At 48.0% G+C, this 23419-nt stretch overlaps 1 protein-coding gene across 1 annotated transcript in view; it reads right to left on the bottom strand.

Annotated features, from left to right (window-relative positions):
• Positions 1-67: 67 nt before the first annotated feature.
• The window catches only part of FARP1 (FERM, ARH/RhoGEF and pleckstrin domain protein 1), a 292761-nt gene continuing 269409 nt past the window's right edge, over positions 68-23419 (bottom strand). The window contains exons 19-26 of the mRNA XM_023740318.1: positions 21018-21086; positions 20688-20777; positions 18152-18234; positions 17960-18072; positions 17358-17524; positions 11535-11642; positions 10841-10992; positions 68-5460 (exon numbers count right to left, since the gene is read on the bottom strand). Of these exons, the coding sequence (XP_023596086.1) occupies positions 5379-5460; positions 10841-10992; positions 11535-11642; positions 17358-17524; positions 17960-18072; positions 18152-18234; positions 20688-20777; positions 21018-21086 (864 nt within the window). The 3' untranslated portion in view covers positions 68-5378. The remainder of the gene's footprint in view (positions 5461-10840; positions 10993-11534; positions 11643-17357; positions 17525-17959; positions 18073-18151; positions 18235-20687; positions 20778-21017; positions 21087-23419) is intronic.

Below are 23419 nucleotides of genomic sequence, written 5' to 3'. Positions count from 1 at the left end.
ATGTGCTCTGTGTGTGTGTGTGGTTGTGGTTGTATGTGATGAGACGTGTCAGAAGACCAAAGGAAGAAGTGCTAAGATTCAAAAGTCAGAGTATCCCAGTCAGCTCCCTGTACAACTGTCCAAAACTTGTCCTTGAGAAGATGTGGTGGAACGTTGCTGTACCTCTTCCGAGGGACCTTCATGAAGGGTCGTTGATTTTTTTTTTAAGGAGCCTGGGTCCACTAGGGTGTCAGCCAGGGTGGCCATATTTTTCTTGGCTTGCTGCAGGACCTTGCCAGCCTGGAAATAATCCATTGGTTTCTCGGATGGGAAACAGCGTTCTTATAGCAGTTCTGGACTGCCTGACTTAAGCTGGCATTCCTTTGTGTTTGCTGATGCTAATTATTGTCATTTCTTTGTTGTTGGAGTGCCAGTTCGTGAGGGGGAAGACAAAGGACTTTGGGAAATAAGGAAGTTACTGGGTAGACTTCTGGATGGAAGATAAGTATCTGCTGGCTTAGTGGCTGTTCAGTTTCAGGGGGAAAGGGAGGGGTCTGAGGCAGAAGAGTTTCGGTGGTTATTGGCTAGATGAGTTAATGGGGTCTGGTTTTTAAACTCTGAAATTAAATCATAATTTTGTGTTAGAAATAGATTCAGGTCAAACTATTTCTGTAAGGGCTGCATTTTGGCCAGAAGGAGAACTTAATTGCTAATGCTTACTGTATGCATTATTCTGGAGCAAGAATTTTAGCTTGAACAATAAAAAAAATTTGAGAACGTTTTATGTTTCTAGAGAGTATTCTGCTGGGGGAAAATATTTCCCTCTGTAAGGTATTGCCCATCGCAGGAGAAAGATTCCCACTCAAAGCAATGAATCCGTGTCGCCCAAGGTATGCTGCTTGGCTGGTTTTAAGAAAGCCAGCCCAGCCAGCCAGTTTATGACTTACAAAGCTCTTCACATTTACAAATGGCCATGAGGTCCTGACTTTGGATGCTGAAGCCAGTCCCAAGTGTGAGTAGCTATGGTCATGTTGATAGGGGAGGCATGTTGGTGTGAACAGTTAATAGGTACTCTGCAATCACTAGGCTACTGTAATGCACAATTCCATCTCCTGTGAAAAGCAGCAGATGACGCAGAGTTTATTAGAAGCTGCTTCTGTATATTAAGCTTACTGGGGAAGAGGTTTGATTGGATTTTAAAAGTTGATCACCCCCTGTATAAGCTCTTCTGGCTTGTTACTTTCTGTAGAGAGACAATCGGCTGAAATGTTCTTAAGGGGATCTCGGCTAGCTGAGGAGCCTAGCATTTGTGTATCCACTCCAGGTCCTTCTTTGGAAGAGAGAGACCAGGTACTGGAACTAAAAATGAACCTGCCTTAGCCAGTATCGACTGTCGTGGATACTTAGGCCGACCTGTGGGCTCAGCATTCGAGAGGGATTGACCAACACTTGGAAGGATGTCAATGGCAAACTCCATCTGTCGGCGGCATGTGTACCTAGACTGCAGGCTATGTTTATGCAGCTTGGTGTAGCAAACTGGTTCGATACAAAAGTGAGTGGCAGGACAGAGTGGTGGCTGTGGTCTGTTTGGCCTGGTGGGTATTCGTTTCGAATTTGTCTTTTCTGCGTTCTGGCCGATTGCATTCCCTGGGGTGGGCCACCAGTGTAGTTTGTGATGCCCTGGCAATGTAACAGAGCTGCTGTTCTCGTTTTCTTCTTTTTTTAAATAATATTTTATCGTGTTTTAGGTGAAAGTTTACACAGCCAATTAGGTTCCCTTTTAACAGTTGTTTATACAGATTGTTCCATGCCACTGCTTACGGTTTTCACACTGCGTCAGCATTCTTATTATTCTCCTTTGTTTGTTCTGTTTCCATTGATCTAGCTTCCCTTCCCCTTCTTGCCTTCCCATCTTTGCTTTTCGGTAAATGTTGATCATTTGGGCTCATATAGTTAATTGTTTAATTAAGGGACATAACTCAATGGTGACATTGTTTATTTTATAAGCCAATCTATTTGGAGGAAAGGTGACCTGAAGAAATACCTTCAATTCCAAGTTCAGAGGGTATCTTAGGGTGATAGTCTTACAGATGCCTCTAGTCTCGATCGGTCTGGTAGGTCTGGCCTTTTGTAAGGAATTTGAGTTTTGCTCTACATTTTTCTCCCGTTCTATCTGGGACCGTCTGTTTGGTCCCTGGTCAGACTGGTCAGCAGTGGTGGCTGGGCACCATCTAGTTCTTCTGGTCTCAGGTTAGGAGCTATGGCTCGTGTGGGCTCTTCTCATTTTCTTGATGAAATGAATGCCATGTCCCTTGCAAATCCAACAGGTTTGTAACCCGTCTTCAAGGTGGTCTTGTGAAGTATCTAGTCCAGTTCTTTATGTAGTGTTTTATACCTTTTGGTAAAACGTACGGTCAATTTATAAGCATTTTTATATTGACTTCCTTTAAAAATATGGTTTCTGTATTTCTGCTACAAAATATGGCAATAAATGGGGAGTGTGTTACAGGGTGTTCTTAAGCACAGGGACTGTATGATGCAAGGTTCAATAAAAGTACACAGCAAAGTACTATTTTTGTAATTATGTGTCTTGTGTGTAGAGTGTCTGAAAGTCCATCCGTCCTGGCAGTTTGGGAGGGGTCTGAGTTACCCGTGTTACTTTCACTTAGCTTTCCTTTGTGTTCACAAGGGGTTAGGTAATGCGTATACCTACTGCTGTAGATTGAATTGTGGTCCCCCAAAATGTGTTGACCTGTAAATCTGACCTTGTTTGGAAATAGGGGTTTTCTTTTGTGTTAATGAGGTCATACCAGTGTAGGGTGGATCCTAAACCTAATCACTTCTGAGTTATAGAAGACCAGGACAGACACAGATGGGGGAGGACAGACTCCAAGGAGCAGCAAGGAACTCCTGCAGCTGGGGACAAGGAAGGACCTCTCTCCCTAGAGCCTGAACTCGGACTTCCAGCCTCCTGAACTGTGAGAAAAAGAATTCTGTTCTTTACAGTCACTCACTTGTGTTTGTTATGGCAGCACTGGGGAACTGAGACACCCACCCGCCCCCACTTTATTCAGATGGTGAAGACATAGTGCTTTATATTTTTCCCCTGTAGTTGAAGTCCAGGTTTTCGAATCTTTCGTTGCTAAACTGAAAACTTACAGAGACACTCAAGGTTTCCTGTGTGTGAGTACAGCTCTACAGGTAGAGTTTTCCAGGAAATGTTGGGTAGGGTGGCGGCAAGAACAGTGGCAGCACTCAGCTGGGGTCTAGTTAGTTCTCAGGTGCTGCAGGCAAGGAAGCACAGAGAGCCCAATCATAGACCTGAACCACAGTGCCCAGCAAGTGGTTTAGACTCATTCAGAAATACCGAGAGAGGGCAGTACCTCATCCCTGAGTCCTTCCTGACTTCTGGAGGGAGAAGTTTTCTGGTGCCACCTGTGCTGTCTCGGCTGCTCAGTGACCAGTCACTTGGTGACCGTGGTCAAGTGCACTGCAGTTTCACATCTCCAGGATGTTTGTCCTGCCTGCAGGGTGCTGTAGACGCCTCAGTGCCCACTTGTGTTTGCAGGGCCTTCCACAGCTCTGCCTCCCTCACGGGATGTGGCCTCAGCCTCTCTCCTTCACTTGAGTAGTCTTTGCCTTTTATGTAACCTGCTAATTGTTGGTCTCCTTCTAGAAGTGTTTTATTTCCCCAGTAGCAACCAAGTTCAAGAAAGAAAAAAGACTGTGTAAGTTTTCTGTAAAAGTGTTCTTTGAGTCTGTTCTCTTTCTCCATCACACCTACCCTGATGTGAACAGCCGACACCTTCCCCTGACCAGCAGGTGGGTGGTGGTGGTGGCCCGTACCCACCCCTGGCCCTGCCGCACACATTTGATGAAAATAAAGACAACAGACAGAGTTGGTTGTTTTGCCTTAAAACTTTGCTGGACTGTGGCGTGAGGTATTTTTATTCCCTTTTGTTAGTACTTAAAACCATCTGGTACATATTGTAAGGCAAATGATTAACAAGTCTCAAGCTATACGTCCGTCTGTAAATTGCCATGCCCACATGCCCAGCTCCCCAAAGTCTGTTTCCTGCGTGTTTCTGAATGAGACAGGCTTTCCCAGCTGTGGTGCGGAATGCTGGCTGAGAACTATGTGGACGTGACCTCTCCCTCTGGATTGTGTCAGACTTGCTTTAGAAAGGACCTTCAGTAAAAAGGGAATAGCAGCCTCCCGATCACCAGAGAGAATAGAATAGGCAGACATTTTTCAACTAGTGGGCCCCAGCCCTTGCTGGAAACCAGGTTCCCAGTGTTGTCCAGCTGTCAAGGTGTGCAACGTCATACTGCTGGTACCTATGCCAGGGGAGGGGGGTGAGTATAAAAAGAGAAAAGAATGTTGATTTTTGAAGACAGGCACGATATAGACTACTATAAATGCGCAGTGTCAGACCACAGTTGCCGTAGGATATAGGTTAATAACGGGTGCCTGGGGAAACTACGTACCATTACTTATAGTGTTTCTGCATCCACATAAACTCACAAAAACTCTCCATAACGTAACATATCACACATGGCCCTGATCAGTGACATACAGGTAGTTTTCATGCTCATGAAACAAACAGCAAAACACCGCGGCTTACTATCTTCCCACTGTCTACACCGCTCACGGGACAGTGAGCGCAGACACTCACTGGGTTTCTGCTTCTCTGTGAACAGAAAACAAGCCCGCTACGTTCTGTCAATAGTAATCAAACGGTTTGGTCAGCTTGCGCCAAGAAGTGGGTCTGATACGAAGGGTTTTCATTGGAGCGTGGAAGCCCAAAGTGGAACGCTGCGTGCTGCAGAATGCTTATAATCTAAGAAGGCAGTCCTACTGATCGATTATTACAAAAGTAGAAAGATTGAAAAAAACGAAATCTGAAAATGATCTCATTTGCTTAAGACTGAGTCGTGTGTATTGCAAACACTGGAAAATGCATATTCCATTTTTAAAATGCAACAGCCTCTAGATCAGAACAATAGAAGTTTCTTTTTTCAGAAAGAGCACTTGTCCTGTTGGTTGAACGGATATATTTGTACTGCCTTTAAGGTGCAGTTGAGGAAAAAATGTCATTTGGCACGATAGTAATGACAATGTTCTACTACTGGCGCAAGCTTAGAAAACAGCCCACCAAGAGGAGGACAGACAGCACGGCTCCCAGGCTGAAGGTGGGAGCACTTCCATTTAGATGAGAAATCAACACGGACAGACAAGGTTGAAAACCACTTCTGCAGAGACAGATGAGAGCTGCTGTGAAACCACATTTTCACTTTTCAGACGGGTGTTAATTTTCCCAGGCGTCACGAGTACAGAAGGAAGTCACGTCTTCTGGAAAGCAGCTACTGCTGACACAGCCAACAAGTGTGTCCAGCCGTCAATACACATGAGATTCTTTGTGACTTAAAACGTGGGTGCGTGAGGCCGAGCTGGTGGCACTGCGGATCACCTCCATCCACCTAAAACAGAAGAAACAGAAGAAGGCATGGTGAAAGCCTTGGACCACTTTTTATAAGCTTGTGTCTGATTTTTCTTTTCTTGTTTGTAATAGCTTCAAGATACGTGGTAATCATTCCTTACCAAACAACGCATGCTAGAGTACCTCTGGTCTGGAATCTTAGCATGAAATCTTAGAACCCAAGCACATGAGAACCGGGGTAAGGGTGCCTCCTGTTGCTGCCAAACAGAGTTTGAGAACCAGTGCCCTGGCAATCTCAGTTTGTAGGGACCCAAAGTACCAGGATGGATGGAACCTGCCCAGGGGGTTCAGCAGCACCAGAAGGCAATGCTCTACTTCCCCTTTCCCGTAGCACATTCCATTTTGAGCACTCAGGAATAAGCTGACTTCCGGCTAGCAGGAGAACTTACCTCTCTATAATTTTTTCATGTACACTACAAAGAACAGTGGTGTGCTAATGGAGGAGCTTCAGGTGTGTGTCCCATCCTTCTTAGTGGAGTTTCATTTTATATGCTAGTTGTTAGGTGCCCTAGAGTCAGTTCCAACTCATAGCAACCGTATTTACAACAGAACGAAATACTTCCTGGTCCTGTGCCATCATCACAATCGTTGCTATGTTTGAGCCCATTGTTGCAGCCACTGTGTCAGTCCGTTTTGTTGAGGGTCTTCCTCTTTTTTGCTGACCACCTTCTTTACCAATCTGATGTCCTTCCCCAGGACTGGTCCCTTCTGATGATATGTCCAAAGTACATGAGATGAAGTCTTGCCATCCTTGCTTCCAAGGAGTATTCTGGCTGAACCTCTTCCAAGACAGATTTGTTCGTTCTTCTGGCAGTCCATGGTATATTCAGTATTTTTCACCAATGCCATATAATTCAAAGGTATCAATTCTTTGGTCTTCCTTATTTATTGTCTAGTTTTTGCATGCATATGAGGCGACTGAAAATACCATGGCTTGGGTCAGGGTACTTAGTCCCCAAAGTGACCTGTCTGCTTTTGAATGTTTTAAAGAGGTCTTTTGCAGCAGATTTGCCCAGTGAAATACGTCGTTTGATTTCTTGACTGCTGCTTCCATGGGCATTGATTGGGGGGATCTGAGTGAAATCCTTGACAACTTCATTCTTTTCGCCGTTTATCATGATGTTGCTTATTGGTCCAGTTGTGAGGATTTTTGTTTTATGGTGAGGTGCAATCCATATTGAAGGCTGCAGTCTTTGATCTTCATCAGGAAGTGCTTCTTCACTTTCAGAAAGCAAGGTTGTGTCATCTGAATATCTCAGTTTGTTAATGAGTCTTCCTGCAATCCTGATCTGTGTTTTTTTTCATATACTCTAGGTTTGCAGATTATTTGCTCAGTATACAACTGAATAAGTAATCGTGAAAGAATACAACCTTGACACACACCTTTCCTGACTTCAAACCACACAGTATTCCCTTGTTCTGTTTGAACAACTGCCTCTTGGTCTATGTATACGTTCCTCATGAGCACCATTAAGTGTCTGGAATTCCCATTCTTTGCAATGTTATCCATAATTTGTTACGATCCACACAATCAAATGCTTCTTTGCATAGTCAATAAAACACAGGTAGACATTTTTCTGGTATTCTCTGCTTTCAAGCCAGGATCCACTTGACATCAGCAATGATATCCCTCATTCCACATCCTTTTCTGAATCCAGCTTGAACTTCTGGCACTCCTCATCAGTGTACTGCTGCAACCGCTTTTGAATGATCTTCAGCAAAATTTTGCTTGTGTGTGTGATACTAATGATGTTGTTCAATAATGTCCACATTCTGTTGGATCACCTTTCTTTGGAAAGGACACAAACACGGATCTCTTCCAGCGCTGCATATGTTCGTTGAAAACATCTCAGTTGGTATCCGTCAGTTCCTGGAGCCTTGTTTTTCGCTAGTGCCGTCAGTGCAGCTTGGACTTCTTCCTGCAGTACCGTCGGTTCCTGATCAGATGCTGCTCCTGAAATGGTTGAACGCTGACCAGTTCTTTTTGGTGCAGTGGTTCTGTGTATTCCTGCCATTTTCTTTTGACGCTTCTGCAACGTTTAATCTTTTCCCTGTAGAGTCTTTCAGTATTGCAACTCAAGGCTTGAATTTTTTCTTCAGTTCTTTCAGCTTGAGAAATGCCGAGCATGTTCTTCCCTTTTGGTTTTCTAACTCCAGGTCTTTGCACATTTCATTATAATACTTTGTCTTCTCGAACAGCCCTTTGAAATCTTCCGTTCAGTTCTTTTACTTCATCATTTCTTCTGTTTGCTTTAGCTACTACGTTCAAGTTTCAGAGTCTTCCCTGACATCCATTTTGGTCTTTCTTTCCTGTCTTTGTAACAGCCTTTTTTGCTTTCTTCATGTATGATGTCATCTCACAACTCCTAGTCTTCGGTCATTAGTGTTCAGTGCATCAAATCTGTTCTTGAAATGGTCTCTTAAATTCAGGTGGGATATACTCCAGGTTGTATTTTGGCTCTTGTGGACTTGCTCTAATTTTCTCAGCTTCAACATGAACTTGCATGTGAGCAATTGATGGTCTCTTATGCAGTCAGCACCTGGTCTTGTTCTGACAGATGCTGTTAAGCTGCTTCATCGTCTCTTTCCACAGATGTAGTCAGTTTAATTCTTCTGTATCCCATCTGGCAAGGTCCATGAATATATAGTCGCTGTTGATGTTGTTGAAAAAAGGTTTTTGCAATGAAGAAGTCCATTTTGCAAAATTCTATCATGTGATCTCTGGCATCATTTCTGTCACCAAGGCAGTAGTTTCCAATTGCTGATCTTTGTTTCCAGCTTTTGCATTCCAATCACCAGTAATTACCAGTGCATCTTGATGGCATGTTTGATCAATTTCACACTGCTGAAGTTGGTAAAAATCTTCAGTTTTCTCACCTTTGGGCATTAGTGATTGATGTGTTAATTTGAATAATGGTCGTATTAACTGGTCTTCCTTGTAGGCATACGGACATTATCCTGTCACTGACAGCGCTGTACTTCGGGACAGATCTTGAAATGTTTTTGACGATGAACATGATGACATTCCTCTTCAAGTTGTCATTCTCAGCGTAGTAGACCGTATGATTATCTGACTCAAGATGGCCAGTACCAGTCCATCCAGCTCAGTAATGCCTAGGATATTGATCTTTATGCATTCCATTTCATTTCTGACGACTTCCAATTTTCCTAGAATCATACTTCATACATTCCATGTTCCAATTATTAATGGATGTTTGCAGCTGTCCTCATTTTGAAGATCCTCAGCAAACAAAGATCCCGGAAGCTTTACTCCATCCGTGCAGTTAAGGTTGACTCGAGTTGGAGGAGGCAGCTCTTCTCCAGTCTTGTCTTGAGTGCCTTCCAACCTGGGGGGCTCATCTTCTGGCACTCTATCATCCAGTGTTCCACTGCTGTTCATAAGGTTTTCACTGGCCAGTTTTTTCAGAAGTAGACGGCTGGCTCCTTCTTCCCAGTCTTAGTCTGGAAGCTCTCCTGAAACCCATCCACCATGGGTGACTCTGCTGGTATTTGAAATACTGGTGGCAGAGCTTCCAGCATCCCAGCAACGTGCAAGCCACCACAGTATGACAGACTGACAGATGCATGGCATTATACACTTGAGTAGCTGATATATTCTAGGTCCTATTTTGGGGATCCACCACCTGCCTGTTTGTGATACTGTGGTGGCTTGCATGTTGCTATGATGTTAGAGCCATGCCACTGGTGTTTCAGATACCTGCAGGGTCACCTACAGTGGACAGGTTTCAGTGTTTCCAGACTAAGACAGATTAGGAAAAAAGGCCTGGTGATCTACTTATGAAGATAAGCCAACGAGAACCATATAGATCATAGAACATTGTCCAGGTCTTCGACTCTTTTACTTTGGATGTGTCATCAGGGGATAGCAATCTCTGGATAAGGACATCACGTTCAGTAGAGGGCCAGCGAAGGTGAGGGAACCCTCAATGAGACGGACTGACACAGTTGCCACAACAATGGACTCAGACGTAACAGTGATCATGAAGGTGGCACAGCACCAGGCAACCTTTTCCTCTGTTGTACATGGTGTGCCTTCAATAGCAACAAACAAGAACACTTGATTTACCAGTGGTTCTCCACCAGGGCCTGTTTTGCAGATTGGCAAAGTCTCGAGACATTTTTGGTTGTCACACTGGGGTGGGGCTGTGCTCCTGGCATCTAGTGAGGAGAGGCCAGGGATGCTGCTAAACATTATATAATGCACAGGAAACCACCTACCCCAACAAGGAGTTAATCAGCCCCAAACATCAGTAGTGCGGAGGCTGAGAGATGCTGGGATATACCAAGCTTCCTGCCTTCATGGAGCACGCTGCATGGCAGAAGAGGTAGGCTTGTATTCGGAAATCTAGTCACAGGTCTTTCTTACACTCTCACCGCTCCCAGGCTAAATAATCTCCGCAGCGATAACAGGATGCCGACTTGGGTAAATGCAGCTCTCACGTTCAGTCTGTCAATCTTAAGATTTTGAGTCCAGGATCAAATTTGAGAATTACTATCTTCTGGGCTCAGTTCCACAGTATTAACTTCACTAGGATTGTACAGAGGTCCTAGGTGCTGGCCCATTTTCTTACCCATGACACCATGCAGGTAGTCTCATTAATAATTTAAGATATAACATTAAGAAGCGCTCGGATTTTTTTCCTGTCTTACATAGTCTTTTGACCTGAAATTTAACCTTTAGGACATAGCCCAATCAGGATTATTATTACTGAATAACTGCAGAAACCATAGACTGAAGACTCTAGGTTTTTGTTGTTGTTATTTTGATGATTTCTCTGGGCCGAGGTAGGTGAAGGCAGGCCAGTAAAGGCCAGTGTGATGTCTCCAGCTCTGTTAAACACACAGACTGAAACTTTGCTTCATGATGCAGCTGAAAAGTTGGAGGTTTGAACCCACCCAGCAGCTCCACGGGAGAGAGACCTAGTGATCTGCTCCCGTGAGGTTTACAGCCTTTGAAAACCCTGTGGGGTAGTTGTACTCTGTCACATTGGGTGAAAACCCTGTGGAGTAGTTCTACTCTGTCACATTGGGTGACAGTCGATTCAACAGTATGATACAAGTTAGAGATCTGAAAGTGAGGTGTGTGTGGTGTTAACCCGTTAGCTGTTGCTAAGGTAACTGCATTTGCTTCTATGAAAAGAGAAGTGCCCACTGGCATTCCATTCTCTGCAGCCGCGGGGCTCAGGGCTGTGGATGAGTAGATATGGCCCCTTGGGGTGGGTGAGTGGCTGTTGCTGGGAAGGCCTGGGGACTCGGTGGCTTTGGAGGGATCCTGTGGTAGAGCAGAGGGGTGTCCTTTGTCTTCAAGTGCCCTGCGCACAGGAGAGGGAAACACCTACCTGTCAAACGTGTATTCACTTTCAGCCCTGAAGTAGTACACGTGGGACTTGAAATGCAGCTTGAACACGTAGTCCTTGTGGATGTTCTCGGATTCTGAGGGAATCGTGAGCGAGTATCCTAGCAGGGGCAAGCTGGCGAGGGGATGACTGTCCTGGAGAGGGGCAGAGAGTGTGGCTTGGGAGAGGTGGCCTCAGATGCTGAGCCTGGCTGCCTGCCTCCTAATGGGGAGCAGATGCTGCTAGACCTGCGGGCTCTAGCCTGGAAACTGGTCTCTGCCAGTTCACTGTGGTCCAGCCAGTGAGTCCTGGCCCGGATGGGAGCCATCAACTCAGCGGCCCCACCTTGTCCAGACAAGGCCCTTTTCAAAGCTGAAGCAGTCCTTCACCAGAAGGATGCCGCCAGCCTTCACTTAGGGAACATGGGTCTGTGGTGGACACGGCCTTGCCCAGCAGGCCTGTGGCAGGCACTACGCCCAGAGCTCCCGTCCATGCGTGCCTGGGCGGCTCCAGGCTGCAGTGGGATGAGAGGCCTTGCCAAGATCTCCCTCCTTCCAGCAGATGGAGGAGGGTGCTGTATGTCAGTTCCCAAGGCTTTCCCCAGCCCCTCAGCCACCCTGCCTCGGGCGGGCACTCACTCCATGACCCCGTCCCAAGAGCAGGTCCCAGCCCCGCAGCCCCCCTGCCTCGCACTCACCTGGTGTGCCTTGTAGAAGAAGAGGCAGAAGTTGGTGAAGACCACCCACAGCTTCTGCCACCCGTTGCTGTTCTTGAATTTCCTCAGCAGGTTCCCGGATAACTGATTCTGAAATACAGAGTCCCGTGAGACGCACAGACAGGGACACACACCACAAGGTGGCAGATGGGGTGCAGCCAAGCCCCGTGGGAAGGACGACTCCGTCTCCAGGGTTCAGTGGGGTGTGGTGCGAGCAATAGGCTTCCAGTCCTTGAGGCAAGTCCACGGCTTAAGAAAATGGTCCACTGCTACCTTTGAGCTGGAGAACCCCTTGGTGGTTTGCAGGAGCCTGATCTGGTTAATCCTTCTGTCATGCCCAACAATAGTGAGCGTCTGGATTCTCTGAGTCGAGCGTACGCAGCTCTAGACTGCCATCTAGTGAGCCCAGCACAGGATCGAGCCCAGGCCACTCCACCGCGCCTCCCCCTGGGCTGGGGGAGACTGCCTGCCCTCACACAGGGCTGTCTTTCAACAGAATGTCCTCACGCCCTTCACTCCTCCTCCCCAGATTACAGCAAGTAAACTAACAGATCCAGGTAGGACAGGCCCCCCTCACACAGGGCTGCTTGTGGTTAACTCCACAGCTCTGTGGTCTCCTGGAGTCTGGAGCATGGAGCCGGGCAGAGACCTGGAGTAGCTGCTGGTGAAGGGCACTGTTGTGAATTCACAGGCAGTCAGGGGAGGACGCCCAGGGCACAGAGAAGTCCTTGTTGAGCCCCCAAAGCCCCTCAGTGTTATCAGCTGTGAGGACGGTGACATGGCCTGTCCACAACCTGACGAGGGCTCGTTCAGCCCCCTCGTCAAAGGTAAGCTACCCGCTGCAACTCAAATGGGCGTATTTATCGTATTTTTACACAAATAATGCATGTGCTGTGCCAGAACGGTTTTATGTAATTTCATCATTTCCATGCACTATATGTGTGGGTGCGTTACTTAAGAGCATGTGTTATTTGTGGAAAATACGGTACTCTATCCCTTTGGTATTTTTTCAGTGTTGTTATTGTTGGTTGCTGTCGAGTTGGCCCCATCACAACAGGATCAAACTGCCATGATCCGTAAAGTTCTCACTGGCTGGTTTTTGGAAGTAGATCACCAGGCCTTTCTTCCTAGTCTCTCTCAGTATGGAAACTCCACTGAAATCTGTTCAGCAACATGCAAGCCTCCATTGACAGATGGGCCGTGGCCGCACATGAGGTGCACTGGCCTGGACGTAAACCTGGGTCTCCCACGCGGGAGGCGAGAATTCTACCGCGGGACCACCACTACCTTATTTTTTCAATCCCTTGTGTTTAATCTGGTAAGCACTGTAAAGTGCCCGCATAAATAAAGCTCCTGCACCAGGTGTTAAGATGAAAAAGAGTTCCCCCCCCCCAATGTCTCTGACCCCAGGTGGCCCCCAGTCTGAAGAGGAGACAGAAATGAAGAATGGAGCGTTGGTACAGGGTTTGGTAGAAGCACCCCTTCTCCGTGATGGGAGGCACAGGTCTAGGGTTTGGCAGAAGCCAGAGGGCGTCCCTCCAAACACAAGTGGGGAGAGGGCCCCCCCGGGGGAGCAGACAGCTGGAGTCCCCCACAGGCCCCTGGGGGCAGGAGGAGCCAGCTACAGCCAGCTCTCCTCCACTGGCTGAAAAGGACAAGAAAACGGGACGCGGTGGGGGTGAAATACTTTTGTGATTGACTTCACAGGAGACTGCACAAGGTCAGACGGGAGGCCAGGGCAGGGTCACTTCCCTTCCCTTACAATTGGTATTTTTTATACGAAAACAAACTCCTTCAGATTGAGTCCAAAATACATTTCTCTTCTAAGCAATTAACTTTGAAACCAAAGCCAGCCACACAGGGTGGTGTCTGTGCAGGCGGGCCCCGGGGTCTGAACGAGTGTCTGTCTTACTGACAACTCCTACTCACCCTTTAACGATGGGTAAATCTGCCCTCACTTTGAAATGACTGAACCAACCCCTACTCTCGACAAGTTCTTCATCACAATCACCTTTGCTTGCTGCACGTGCAGCTTTTAAATCATTGAAGAGTCTTCAAGCCTTTTCTTGCACTAAAGTAAGGCTAAATGAGAACCATATGCACCTGGTCCGACTTATGTACACATTCCACTTAGAAACGCAGTTAGGAACGGATCTCGATACAGATCATCCAAACTCCAGGCCAGTATTTTTTCATGCAGGGTCGTCAGAACTCTTTAACTCTCCCCAAAAACCCACTGTCGTTGAGCCGAGGCTGTAAATCTCTACAGGAGCAGACTGCCCCATCTTTCTCCGTGGAGCCACTGGGGGTTTCTAACCATCGAACTTTCTGTGAGCAGTCGATCACTTCAACCAGCCAGCCACCTTAAATCCTTTCTGGAGCAAACCGAGTACAATCTCGGAATAAACACTTCTGGCCTTGCTATTCTAATAGACTCGATGCTTCTTAACAGTCACACCCGCTGGTCTTTCCTTGCTCCCCGCTGTCCTAGGGGCCTCCACAGCATCAGTCCCTAAGCCCCCTAGAAGCTGTCTTCCTTCTGTCACTGCTCTCCAGAGGCTGAACCCGTATGTCTGTGCGGATGACTCCTCTGTCTGCGGCCGACACTAGGTCTTGGTGCTACCTTTACAGATCTTGACAGCCTCAACCCAGAACCAGCGACACCTGGTTTCCCGGCTGCTACTCATGAGCTCCCTCTTCCACACCCCCTGCTCCTCCCTTTCTTGGCCCCCATTACTTAGTCCCCGCCACCTGATCTCTGTTCCACTATCGTCGTCCCGTGTCCTCCCGTGTCAGACTTCAGGCCCTCCCCCCTCCCCCAGAGTAACTTCTACCTGCCTCACGGGGCTTCGCTTTCTCCCACCTCCAGCCTTAAGACAACGCCCATTGTTTCCCCTCAGAACCCTGTGTGGGCACTCCTGCCTGCAGGCAACACTTCACACTGGCTGTGCCAACATCAGACCGACCACATCTAACAGGAACCCAGTTCCCACTGGATTGTCACAAACTCTGTTGTCCCCAAACATCCCTGTCACTCATTTCTACTGGCAGGAGTCACAGAGAATTGAAGTGAGAAAAACGTGCCTAAGACTGAGAAGGAAGCACAGTGAGTCGTGAGGAGAGGGGGCTTCTTCTGTCCCCAGAGGCCCTGGGCCGAGGGGTCTATGGGCTAGTCATAAACACACCAGCATCCAACACCAGAAGGCAGCCCACTGTGCACACCACACTGAAGCACTGCGCCTTGGGGCAGGGGGTCCTGGCAAGGAGGGATCACGTGCAATAACAGACAAGCCCTTTCTGTATTAAGCCTGCATTATTGCCACCTTAAACACACACACCAGCCTGTGCCCTCCTTTCACACCGTGTACCAGGGGTTGGCACAATTCTTCTTAAAAGAGACAGTATTTTAGGCTTTACTGGACAAGAGGCAGAACGGAAGCTATGATGTAGTAACCGTTTAAAAACGTCAAACCCATCTCAGTTCATGGGCCATAAATACCCGGGTACTAGGCTGGATTTGGCTGACCCTTCTCTCTACTGTCACCTGATCCTGGAGGTCAGAGGGCTGTAACCCTGTGGGCCTGTTACCCCAAGAGAGCTGGGCTTCAGGAGGTGTCTCTGGTCCACCAGGTTTCCAGCCTACCAAAACCCGTCTCATCAGTCATAACTCACACATTGCAAAAGTATAAAGTGAGAACAAAGATGGTTTCTCATAGCCTTCCACTGCCACTGGTGTCACTGGGACAGACACTGACTTGGCTTGACGGTGTGTTTTTCCCTCCCTCTCCCGCTGAGGTAATCCACGTCCCCTGGAAGAAATCTCAGACGGGTGAGCTTTGCAGGCCAACCCAGTGGACGTGGGAGGTGGAAGCAGAGGCCCAGAGAGGAAAAGCCCACCCAGGGGAGGCCCGCCCGGATGGCAGAGCCTCCATTCAGGGGCCAGCTGGGAAGAAAGGGGTGCAGAGGGGGAGCACCCTGGACATGGCCCCTTCAGGATGCTTTTCAGAACAGGCACTGATTTTAGAACACTTTGTGTAGCTGCAAAACTCAGTGAACGCAGGTGCGTGAAACTGTGAAGTCACTTCCAGAACAGTTTCAGAGAACCCCTACAGATGATCCTGAAGCGTTCGGCACTGCTCCAGTACTGTTGGCTTAAAAAGCAAACAGATGGCTGTTCTCGGCTCTCAGTCTCTTGCCTGACATTTTGGAGGCCGGGCATGTTTAGGAGTTGAGAACTTTTCAGGTCTTAGAAAGGTAATACAGTGCCTTTATTATAAAATGGAGTCCCTGGGTGGTACAAACGGTTCATGCACTTGCCTAGTAACCAAAAAGTTGGAGGTTCGAGTCCACCCAGAGGCACCACAGAAGACAGGCCTGGCGATCTACTTCCCAAAAATCAGCCCTTGAAAACCCCATGGAGCACAGTTCTACTCTAACACACATGGGTTGCCATGAACCAGAGTCAACCTGACAAACTTTTTTATATATAATACCCCCCAGCAGTGGGGTCCGGGGCACCAACCCACAGTCAAACACAATGGTTCTGTAGTGAAATACGAATATTCACACACAACATGATAAAGACTACAAATAGCCTCACTCCGGTCAGTTCTGCTGCCAATGGTTTGTGAAGCAAACTTTCCAGTTGTAGAGCTTTCCGGGCTTGAAGATTTTCTGAAAAGGGATTATGGCCCCGGATTAGAGACTGATGAAAGAATGGGGGGTCAGGCCTGGAAGGACGTCACGCCACCAGGGAAGTCCCCCCACCAAAGCTAACTTCTGGGGTGACTCCCAGAGGTTACCAGGAGAGGCCCCGCGTCCCGCCTTTTCCGATTCTTCTGTGAACTGCCACTAATGCGTGATCCTCAGCCGGCGCTGTGTGCTGTCTCACACTCTTTACTGCCTCCTTCGCTCACGTGTGGGCCCAGGGCCATGTGAACCGGATTACGAAGAAACGACGGCCCTAGAGCTGCCCACCTGCCCTGCATTTAGGGCCTGTTGTCCAAGCCTCTAAGGAACCCAGGTGGCACAGGGGTTAAAGTGCTCGGCTGCTAACAGAAAGGTCGGCGGTTTGAACCCACCAGCCGCTCCAGGGGAGAAAGATGTGGCATCTGCTTCCTTCAAGATTACAGCGTTGGAAACCCTATGGGGCAGTTCTACTCAGGGCTGCCAGAAGTGGGAATGGACTCGATGGCAGTGGGCACGTGGGTGTGTGCTCAAGCCTGTCGGGGTGTGGGCTCGCTGTGAAGTGTATGAACAGGCTCTTCCCTGACAGCTAACCCCACGAGACGGAAGGAAAGGGTAGCGGTGTCCAGAGGAAAAGTGAAACAATTACTCTTAAAGGCAGCTGGGAGTCCCTGGGTGGCGCAAACAGTGCCATTAACCAGAAGGTTGGAGGTTTGCGTCCACCCAGAAACACCTCAGAAAAAAGGCCTGGCGATCTACTTCCCCGAAACCAGCCATTGAGAACCGTATGAAGCACAATTCTACACTAACACACGTGGGGTCGCCATGAGTTGGAGACGCTATAACGGGGCTTGATAGTAATTGCATTAGGCCGGGGAAGAAGGGAAACCAAGAGACGCTTTGCATTTAACAGGAGGACAACATCCACTCAGCTCCCCCGAATGGCTAACGTATCATGCCCGGAAGGGACCGCGCTTCTCCACGTCCAGCAAACCCCGTGGGGCTGTCAAAGGGCAGGTGCAGATGACAGGCCCCCCGGAGCCTGGTGCAGAGGGGCCCGCCTGGGCAAGCACACACTGGGGAGCCGAGCTATGTCACCCCGCGCCCACCCTACGGTACCTCCACGGCGATGCTGAAGTCCACCATGGAGACGCTGGTGTTGCGGTGCCAGCACACGTGCACCATGGTGTTGCCGCGGTGCGGGGCCTGGCGCTCCAGCGACGTGCGCGAGGCGCTGAGGTCGTCCTCGGACTCCTGGTCGGCGGCCGTGCCTTCGTCCGGGGACTCTGCAGGAGGCGCAGAGGGTAGCGCTTCGTACTTGGGGGTGCAGGAAGGGGACGGGAGCGGGACTCAAGCCAACTAACAGTGTGCGGTGCCCTAGACCTCGGAGGAGCGCCCCCTCAGTTCCATTGCCGGCGACCCCCTACGCCCAGGCGCCCCTGCGGATGGCCACGTTTGCCCCCACACGTGACATCAGTATTACAAGCGGCAGGGCTGGCTAGCAAAAGGTAACTTCCCTCCGCCCTTACGCCCTCTTAAGGATATTACCTTTAGAAAAAGGAATTGCCTTGATTTTAACTTTATACACAAATGCAGCCCTCAAGAATCATTTTAAATACATCATGACGCTCTCCGGAAAAACCAGAAGTATCCCCTCTCCCTCCACCGGTAATTCCTTGAGGCGATGGGCGCGGAGCAACACCTCCCCCCCAAATACTCACTATTGTCAGGGGGGCTGCTGGCCAGTAACTCCGGGGTGGGGCCGCTGCTTTTCTCTGCCAAATCAATGGCCATCTGGATGTCCTCAACCCACTTTTCCATCTCGGATCGAGAACTGCGAGCATAGAATGCTGTCAGGTTTCCAGACCACAGCAAGGAGGAGGTAAAGAACTAAGGGGTCGCTTCTGCGTTACCTGGCAGCCACGATGATGGACTGGCGCTGGCCGCGGAGGGTCAGGCAGTGGGGCACCCCCCACTCGTCCTCACTCTTCTCTATCTGCAGCGAGACAAAAGTTCACACCTTTACTGCCTGCCAGGGAGCGAGACGCACAACATACTTTCACCTGTTCACTAAAGAGGTCATCGGGGCAGCTGCTAAGAGAAAGTCAGACAACTCAGCCGGGGCGGGGGGAACTGGGCAGCCCCTGCGGAAGGAGACGGGGCTCCCGGCAAGAAACACCAAAAGCGGCAAAGGGAAAGGAAGGTGACGGAATGTTCTCGGCAGAGCCTACGAGCTTCCTTCTACCCAAACATGGAACAGAGAGTTGGTGTCAGGCAGGAGAGTGATCCTGTGCAGCAGGAATTCTGCCTGCGTCTGCTGACGGAGGCCTTCCAGAACAGACACCCACCTATGAACACAACCTGGGGGGATGTGTTCTGGTCTAGTTTCTGTTAATTAAAAAAAAAACAAACCCAAACCCGATGACTTCAAGTCGATTCCAACTCAGAGTGACCCTATAGGACAGAGTAGAACTGCCCCACAGGGTTTCCAAGAAGCAGCTGTTGTTTTGAACTGCTGACCTTTTGGTTAGCTGCCGAGGTCTTAACCATTGCACCACCAGGGCTCCATTCTGTTGATTGGGGTCTCTATTATTACTATTATTCCATATATATGGTAATAACTGCCTTTCAGGACTGCAGGAACAAGGCACAGGGCAGTGAGGGGCAAAATCACCCCACATGGCTCAAGGCAACCTGGCTCTCCACTGGATTCTAGAAGGAACAGACACACGCTGCCCTAGAAAAGCCCTGATGAGGTCTGTCCTCTTGGGTGGAAGGGTCTTCAGTCTCGTCCTAGCCTTCTCACGTAGTGCTGGCTTCTGGGATACCTGCACATCCTCTCCTTTTCCCTCCTCACTGTTCAGTCTCTGTGGTTTCTGCTTTCTGGCCTGTATCTAAAGGCAAGTCCCTGGGTGGTACAAATGCTTCATGTGCTTGGCTGCTAACTGAAAGGCTGGAGGTTCCAGTCCATCCAGAGGTGTCTTGGAAGAAAGGCCTGGTGATCTATGTCCGAAAAATCAGCCATTGAAAACTCTACGGAACGCAGTTCTACTCTGACATGCATAGTGTCACCGTGAGTTGGAGTTGACTTGACAACAACTGGTTAACTTTTTTTTTTTATGTAATTTTTGTTTGTTTGTTTTTGGTGAAGGTTTACACACCAGTTTAGGTTCCCATTCAACAATTTCTACACAAGTTGTTCAGTGACATTGGTTACATTCCTCACAATTCAGAATATTCTTGATATTGCCATTCTGGTTGTTCTGCTTCCACTAATCTAATTTCCCGGCCCCTAACATTCTTATCTTTGTTTTAAAGTTATTGTTGACCATTTGGTCTTATATAGGTGATTTTTTAAAGAGCATAGCACTCACTGGTGATATTCATTATTTTTTGAGCCAGTCTGTTTTTTAGCTACAAGGTGACCTCAGGGGTTAGTTTTGGTTCAAAGTCTGAAGAGTATCTCAGGGCAATAGTCTCGGGGAGTCCTCCAGTCTCAACCAGTCCAGTAGGTTTTGTTTTTTTTAAAAGGAATTTGAGGTTCTGTTCCACATTTTTCTCCCATTCTATCAGGGTCCATCTATTGTGGTTGTGGCCCTGGTCAGAACCATCAGTAGTGGTAGCCGGGCACCATCTAGTTCTTCTGGTCTCAGGGTAGATGAGGCTGTGGTTAGTGCAGACTATTAGTCCTGTAGACTAGTTTCTTCTGAGTCTTTGGTTTCATTCTTTCTCTTCTGCCCCGGACAGGTAGAGACCAACAGTTGTATCTTAGACGGCCACTCCCATACTTTAAGACCCCAAACACTCCTCACCAAACTAGGATGCAGAACATAAACTTTAGAAACTACATCATGCCAGTTGACTGAGATGTCCCACAAGACTACGGTACTAATCCTTCAAACCCAGGAAACCAATCCTGTGAAGTGTTTGGTTATGTCTAAGAAGTATCTGTAATTGTGTCCCCTATGTGCTTAGAGGAAGACCCTTAATGAGATGGACTGACACAGTGGCTGCAACAATGGGCTCAAGCATAACGATGGTGAGGATGGCGCAGGACCGGGCAGTGTTTCGTTCTGTTGTACGTGGGGTCACTATGAGTCAGAACCGACTCGACAGCACCTAACGACAACAACAAATGTGCTTATTATGTATATGAATATATGTGCATACAGTCACATACATGCATATACACATACATACACCTATGGTTAACTCAGAGCCCTGGCGGCGCAGTGGTTGAGAGCTCGGCTGTTAACCAAAAGGTTGGCAGTTCAAATCTACCAGCCACTCCTTGGAAACCCTATGGAGCAGTTCTACTCTGTCTTATAGGTTCGCTATGTGTCAGAATCCACTCGACGGCAGCAGATTTGGGTTTTATGGTTAACTGGTTTAATTATCCAAATGCGGCCAGAAGGAACACCTCAATCTGGCACCCACGCACACACTCACCGTCATGCCATAGAGGGGGAGCTGCCCGTGGACTTTGAACTGATTGGAGGCTGTCAGCCCTCTGCTTGTGTACAGCAAGACGTCGTTGAACTAGAGAAGCAAGGAGCAAACATGGCTGAGATGAAGGGCGCTCCAGCTGAAACCGCTACAGACAGTCAGTATGTTTTCAGAAACCTTTCATTACAATTGGTTTATCCCAGTGACTAAGTCACTGCTCCTGCTGTCTGGGCCCCACTGGTGGCAGAGTCTCAGCCCAGTGACCCTCGCTCACCCCACGGTTCCATGGGCTTTGCTGGGTCACACGGAGGACAAGCAGGTCCCACCACTTACCAGGAAAAACATGCGCTGCTGTAGCCCCTTCCCGGAGAGCTTGCTGAGGCTTCCCAGGCGGATGAACTCCTGAGGAGAAAATGACCATGGGAATGCTGAGAGGGGCAAACCTGCATGAACTCGGAGAGCCGGCCTGCCTCGGGCTGGGGCCCTTGCTCCTCAGAATGACAGCAATTACACTTAGTATTTACTGAGTGCTCACTATGTCCCAGGCACTGGGCTATGCAGTGTCTGAGCATCCTCTCTTTCTTCCCAGGAGCCTATGAGACAGGTGCTAGCATCACCGCCCTTCAACGGAAGACACTAAGCAGTTTGTCCAGGGCTGCCTGGCCTCCCTGAGGATGGTGCCGATGAGCTTCACCACCAGGCTCTACGGGGCTCCCCATGGGGAGGGGGATGACCAGGATCCCAACCAGCTAACAGGGGACCCAAGGTTGAGAAGGGGAGAGTGTTGACACGTAGTGGGGTTGGCAACCAATGTCACAAAACGATATGTGTATTAACTGTTTAATGAGAAGCTAGTTTGCTCTGTAAACCTTCCTCTGAAGTATAATAATAAAAAAAAAGAAACAAAAAAAAAAAAAAAACAAGCACTCCGGTTATCTCGAAGGCTATTCATGGAAAACTCTCTCAGGCACACCATCCTTGGGATGCAGAAGCACCCCCCTGAGGGCCTGGCTCAGGCCAAAGTGCCCTGGGGCCTCTTTGCCCCAGGGGGAAATCCTGCCTTCCAGGCGCCTACACCATGTCAGCCTGACGCAAGTAAACCACATCCAGAATTGTGCCTGAAGGGCGTGTTGGGAGCTAGACTGCAGGTAACTGAGGAGGCCTCTCTAAAACTATCTACTCACCTTTAAATCTGTATTTTTCAAATTCTGTATGTAGACAAGCCTATCAGAGCCTTCCTTCTACCCATCAGGCTATTCAATAATTTAACATTCACTAATGATAATCCATTAGCCTTGGTGCGTGGAGTGCTCTGTCTCAGAATGCTTCCCGCTAAGGGCGTCTGATTCCTCCTTCCCATTTCATTCAGGGCTGACTTGAAACAATGAATGCACAAGACACAGTTTGTGGAGCAAAAAGGTATAGAAGTAAGGTTAGGCTGCAGTTAATAGCCCACACCCCAATTCTGATTTCACCTTTAAAAATACTAATGACTGTTATCTATTGAATTATGTCCCCTGAAAATATGTGTTGAATGAAGTCTTAACCCCAATACCTGTAAATATGACCCTGTTTGGAAATAGAGGTTTCTTTTGTTATGTTAATGAGGGCGGGTATAAACCCAATCACTTCTGAGTGGTGTCTCAGAAAAAGAGCAGAATAGACACAGAGACATACAAGGGGAGAGACCACGTGAAGACGAAAACAAACCAAAAACTCGTTTAGTCAAGTCCAACTCATAGTGACCCTATAGGACAGAGGAGAACTGCCCCATAGCATTTCCAAGGAGCAGCTGGTGGATTCCAATTGCCCATCTTTTGGTTAGCAGCTGGACTCTTAACCACTGTGAAGTGGAAGGCCGATGAATCTACAAACTCAGGAATGCCAAGGATTGTGGGCAGCTATTAGGAGTGAACAGAAGAAATGATGAAGTAAAAGAGCTGAACAGAAGATTTCAAAGGGCAGCTTGAGAAGACAATGTGGTTATAATGAAATGTGCAAATACCTGGAAGAACATGCTCGGCATTTCTCAAGCTGAAACAACTGAAGAAAAAAATTCAAGCCTCAAGATGCAATATTGAGGGATTCTATGGGCAAAATATTGAATGCCGCAGGAAGCATCAAAAAAAGATGGAAGAAATACACATAATCAGTATACCAAAAAGAATTGGTCGACATTCAACCATTTCAGGAGGTAGCATATGATCAAGAACCAATGGTACTGAAGGAAGAAGTCCAAGCTGCACTGAAGGCATTGGCAAAAAATAAGGCTCCAGGAATTGATGGAATATGAATTAAGATGTTTCAACAAATAGATGCAATGCTGGAAGCTCGCACTTGTCTATGCCAACAAATTTGGAAGATAGCTACCTGGCCAACGACTGGAAGAAATCCATATTTGTGCCCATTCCAAAGAAAGGTGATCCAACAGAATGCAGAAATTAGCGAACAATATCATTCATAACACACATAAGTAAAACTCTGCTGAAGATAATTCAAAAGCAGTTGCAGTAGGACATCGAAACGGGAACTGGCAGAAATTCAAGACGGATTCAGAAGAGGACGTGGAATGAGGGATATCATTGCTGATGTCAGATGGATCCTGGCTGAGAGCACAGAATACCAGAAAGATGTTTATCTGCGTTTTATTGACTATGCAAAGGCATTCGACTGTGTGGATCATAACAAATTATGGATAACATTGCAAAGAATGGGAATTCCAGAACACTTAATTG

This window comes from Trichechus manatus, unplaced genomic scaffold (assembly GCF_000243295.1).
Source record: "Trichechus manatus latirostris isolate Lorelei unplaced genomic scaffold, TriManLat1.0 scaffold00153, whole genome shotgun sequence".
NCBI lineage: Eukaryota > Metazoa > Chordata > Mammalia > Sirenia > Trichechidae > Trichechus > Trichechus manatus.
Note: the sequence above shows the minus strand (reverse complement) of the source record. Positions and strands in the feature narration are given on the sequence as shown.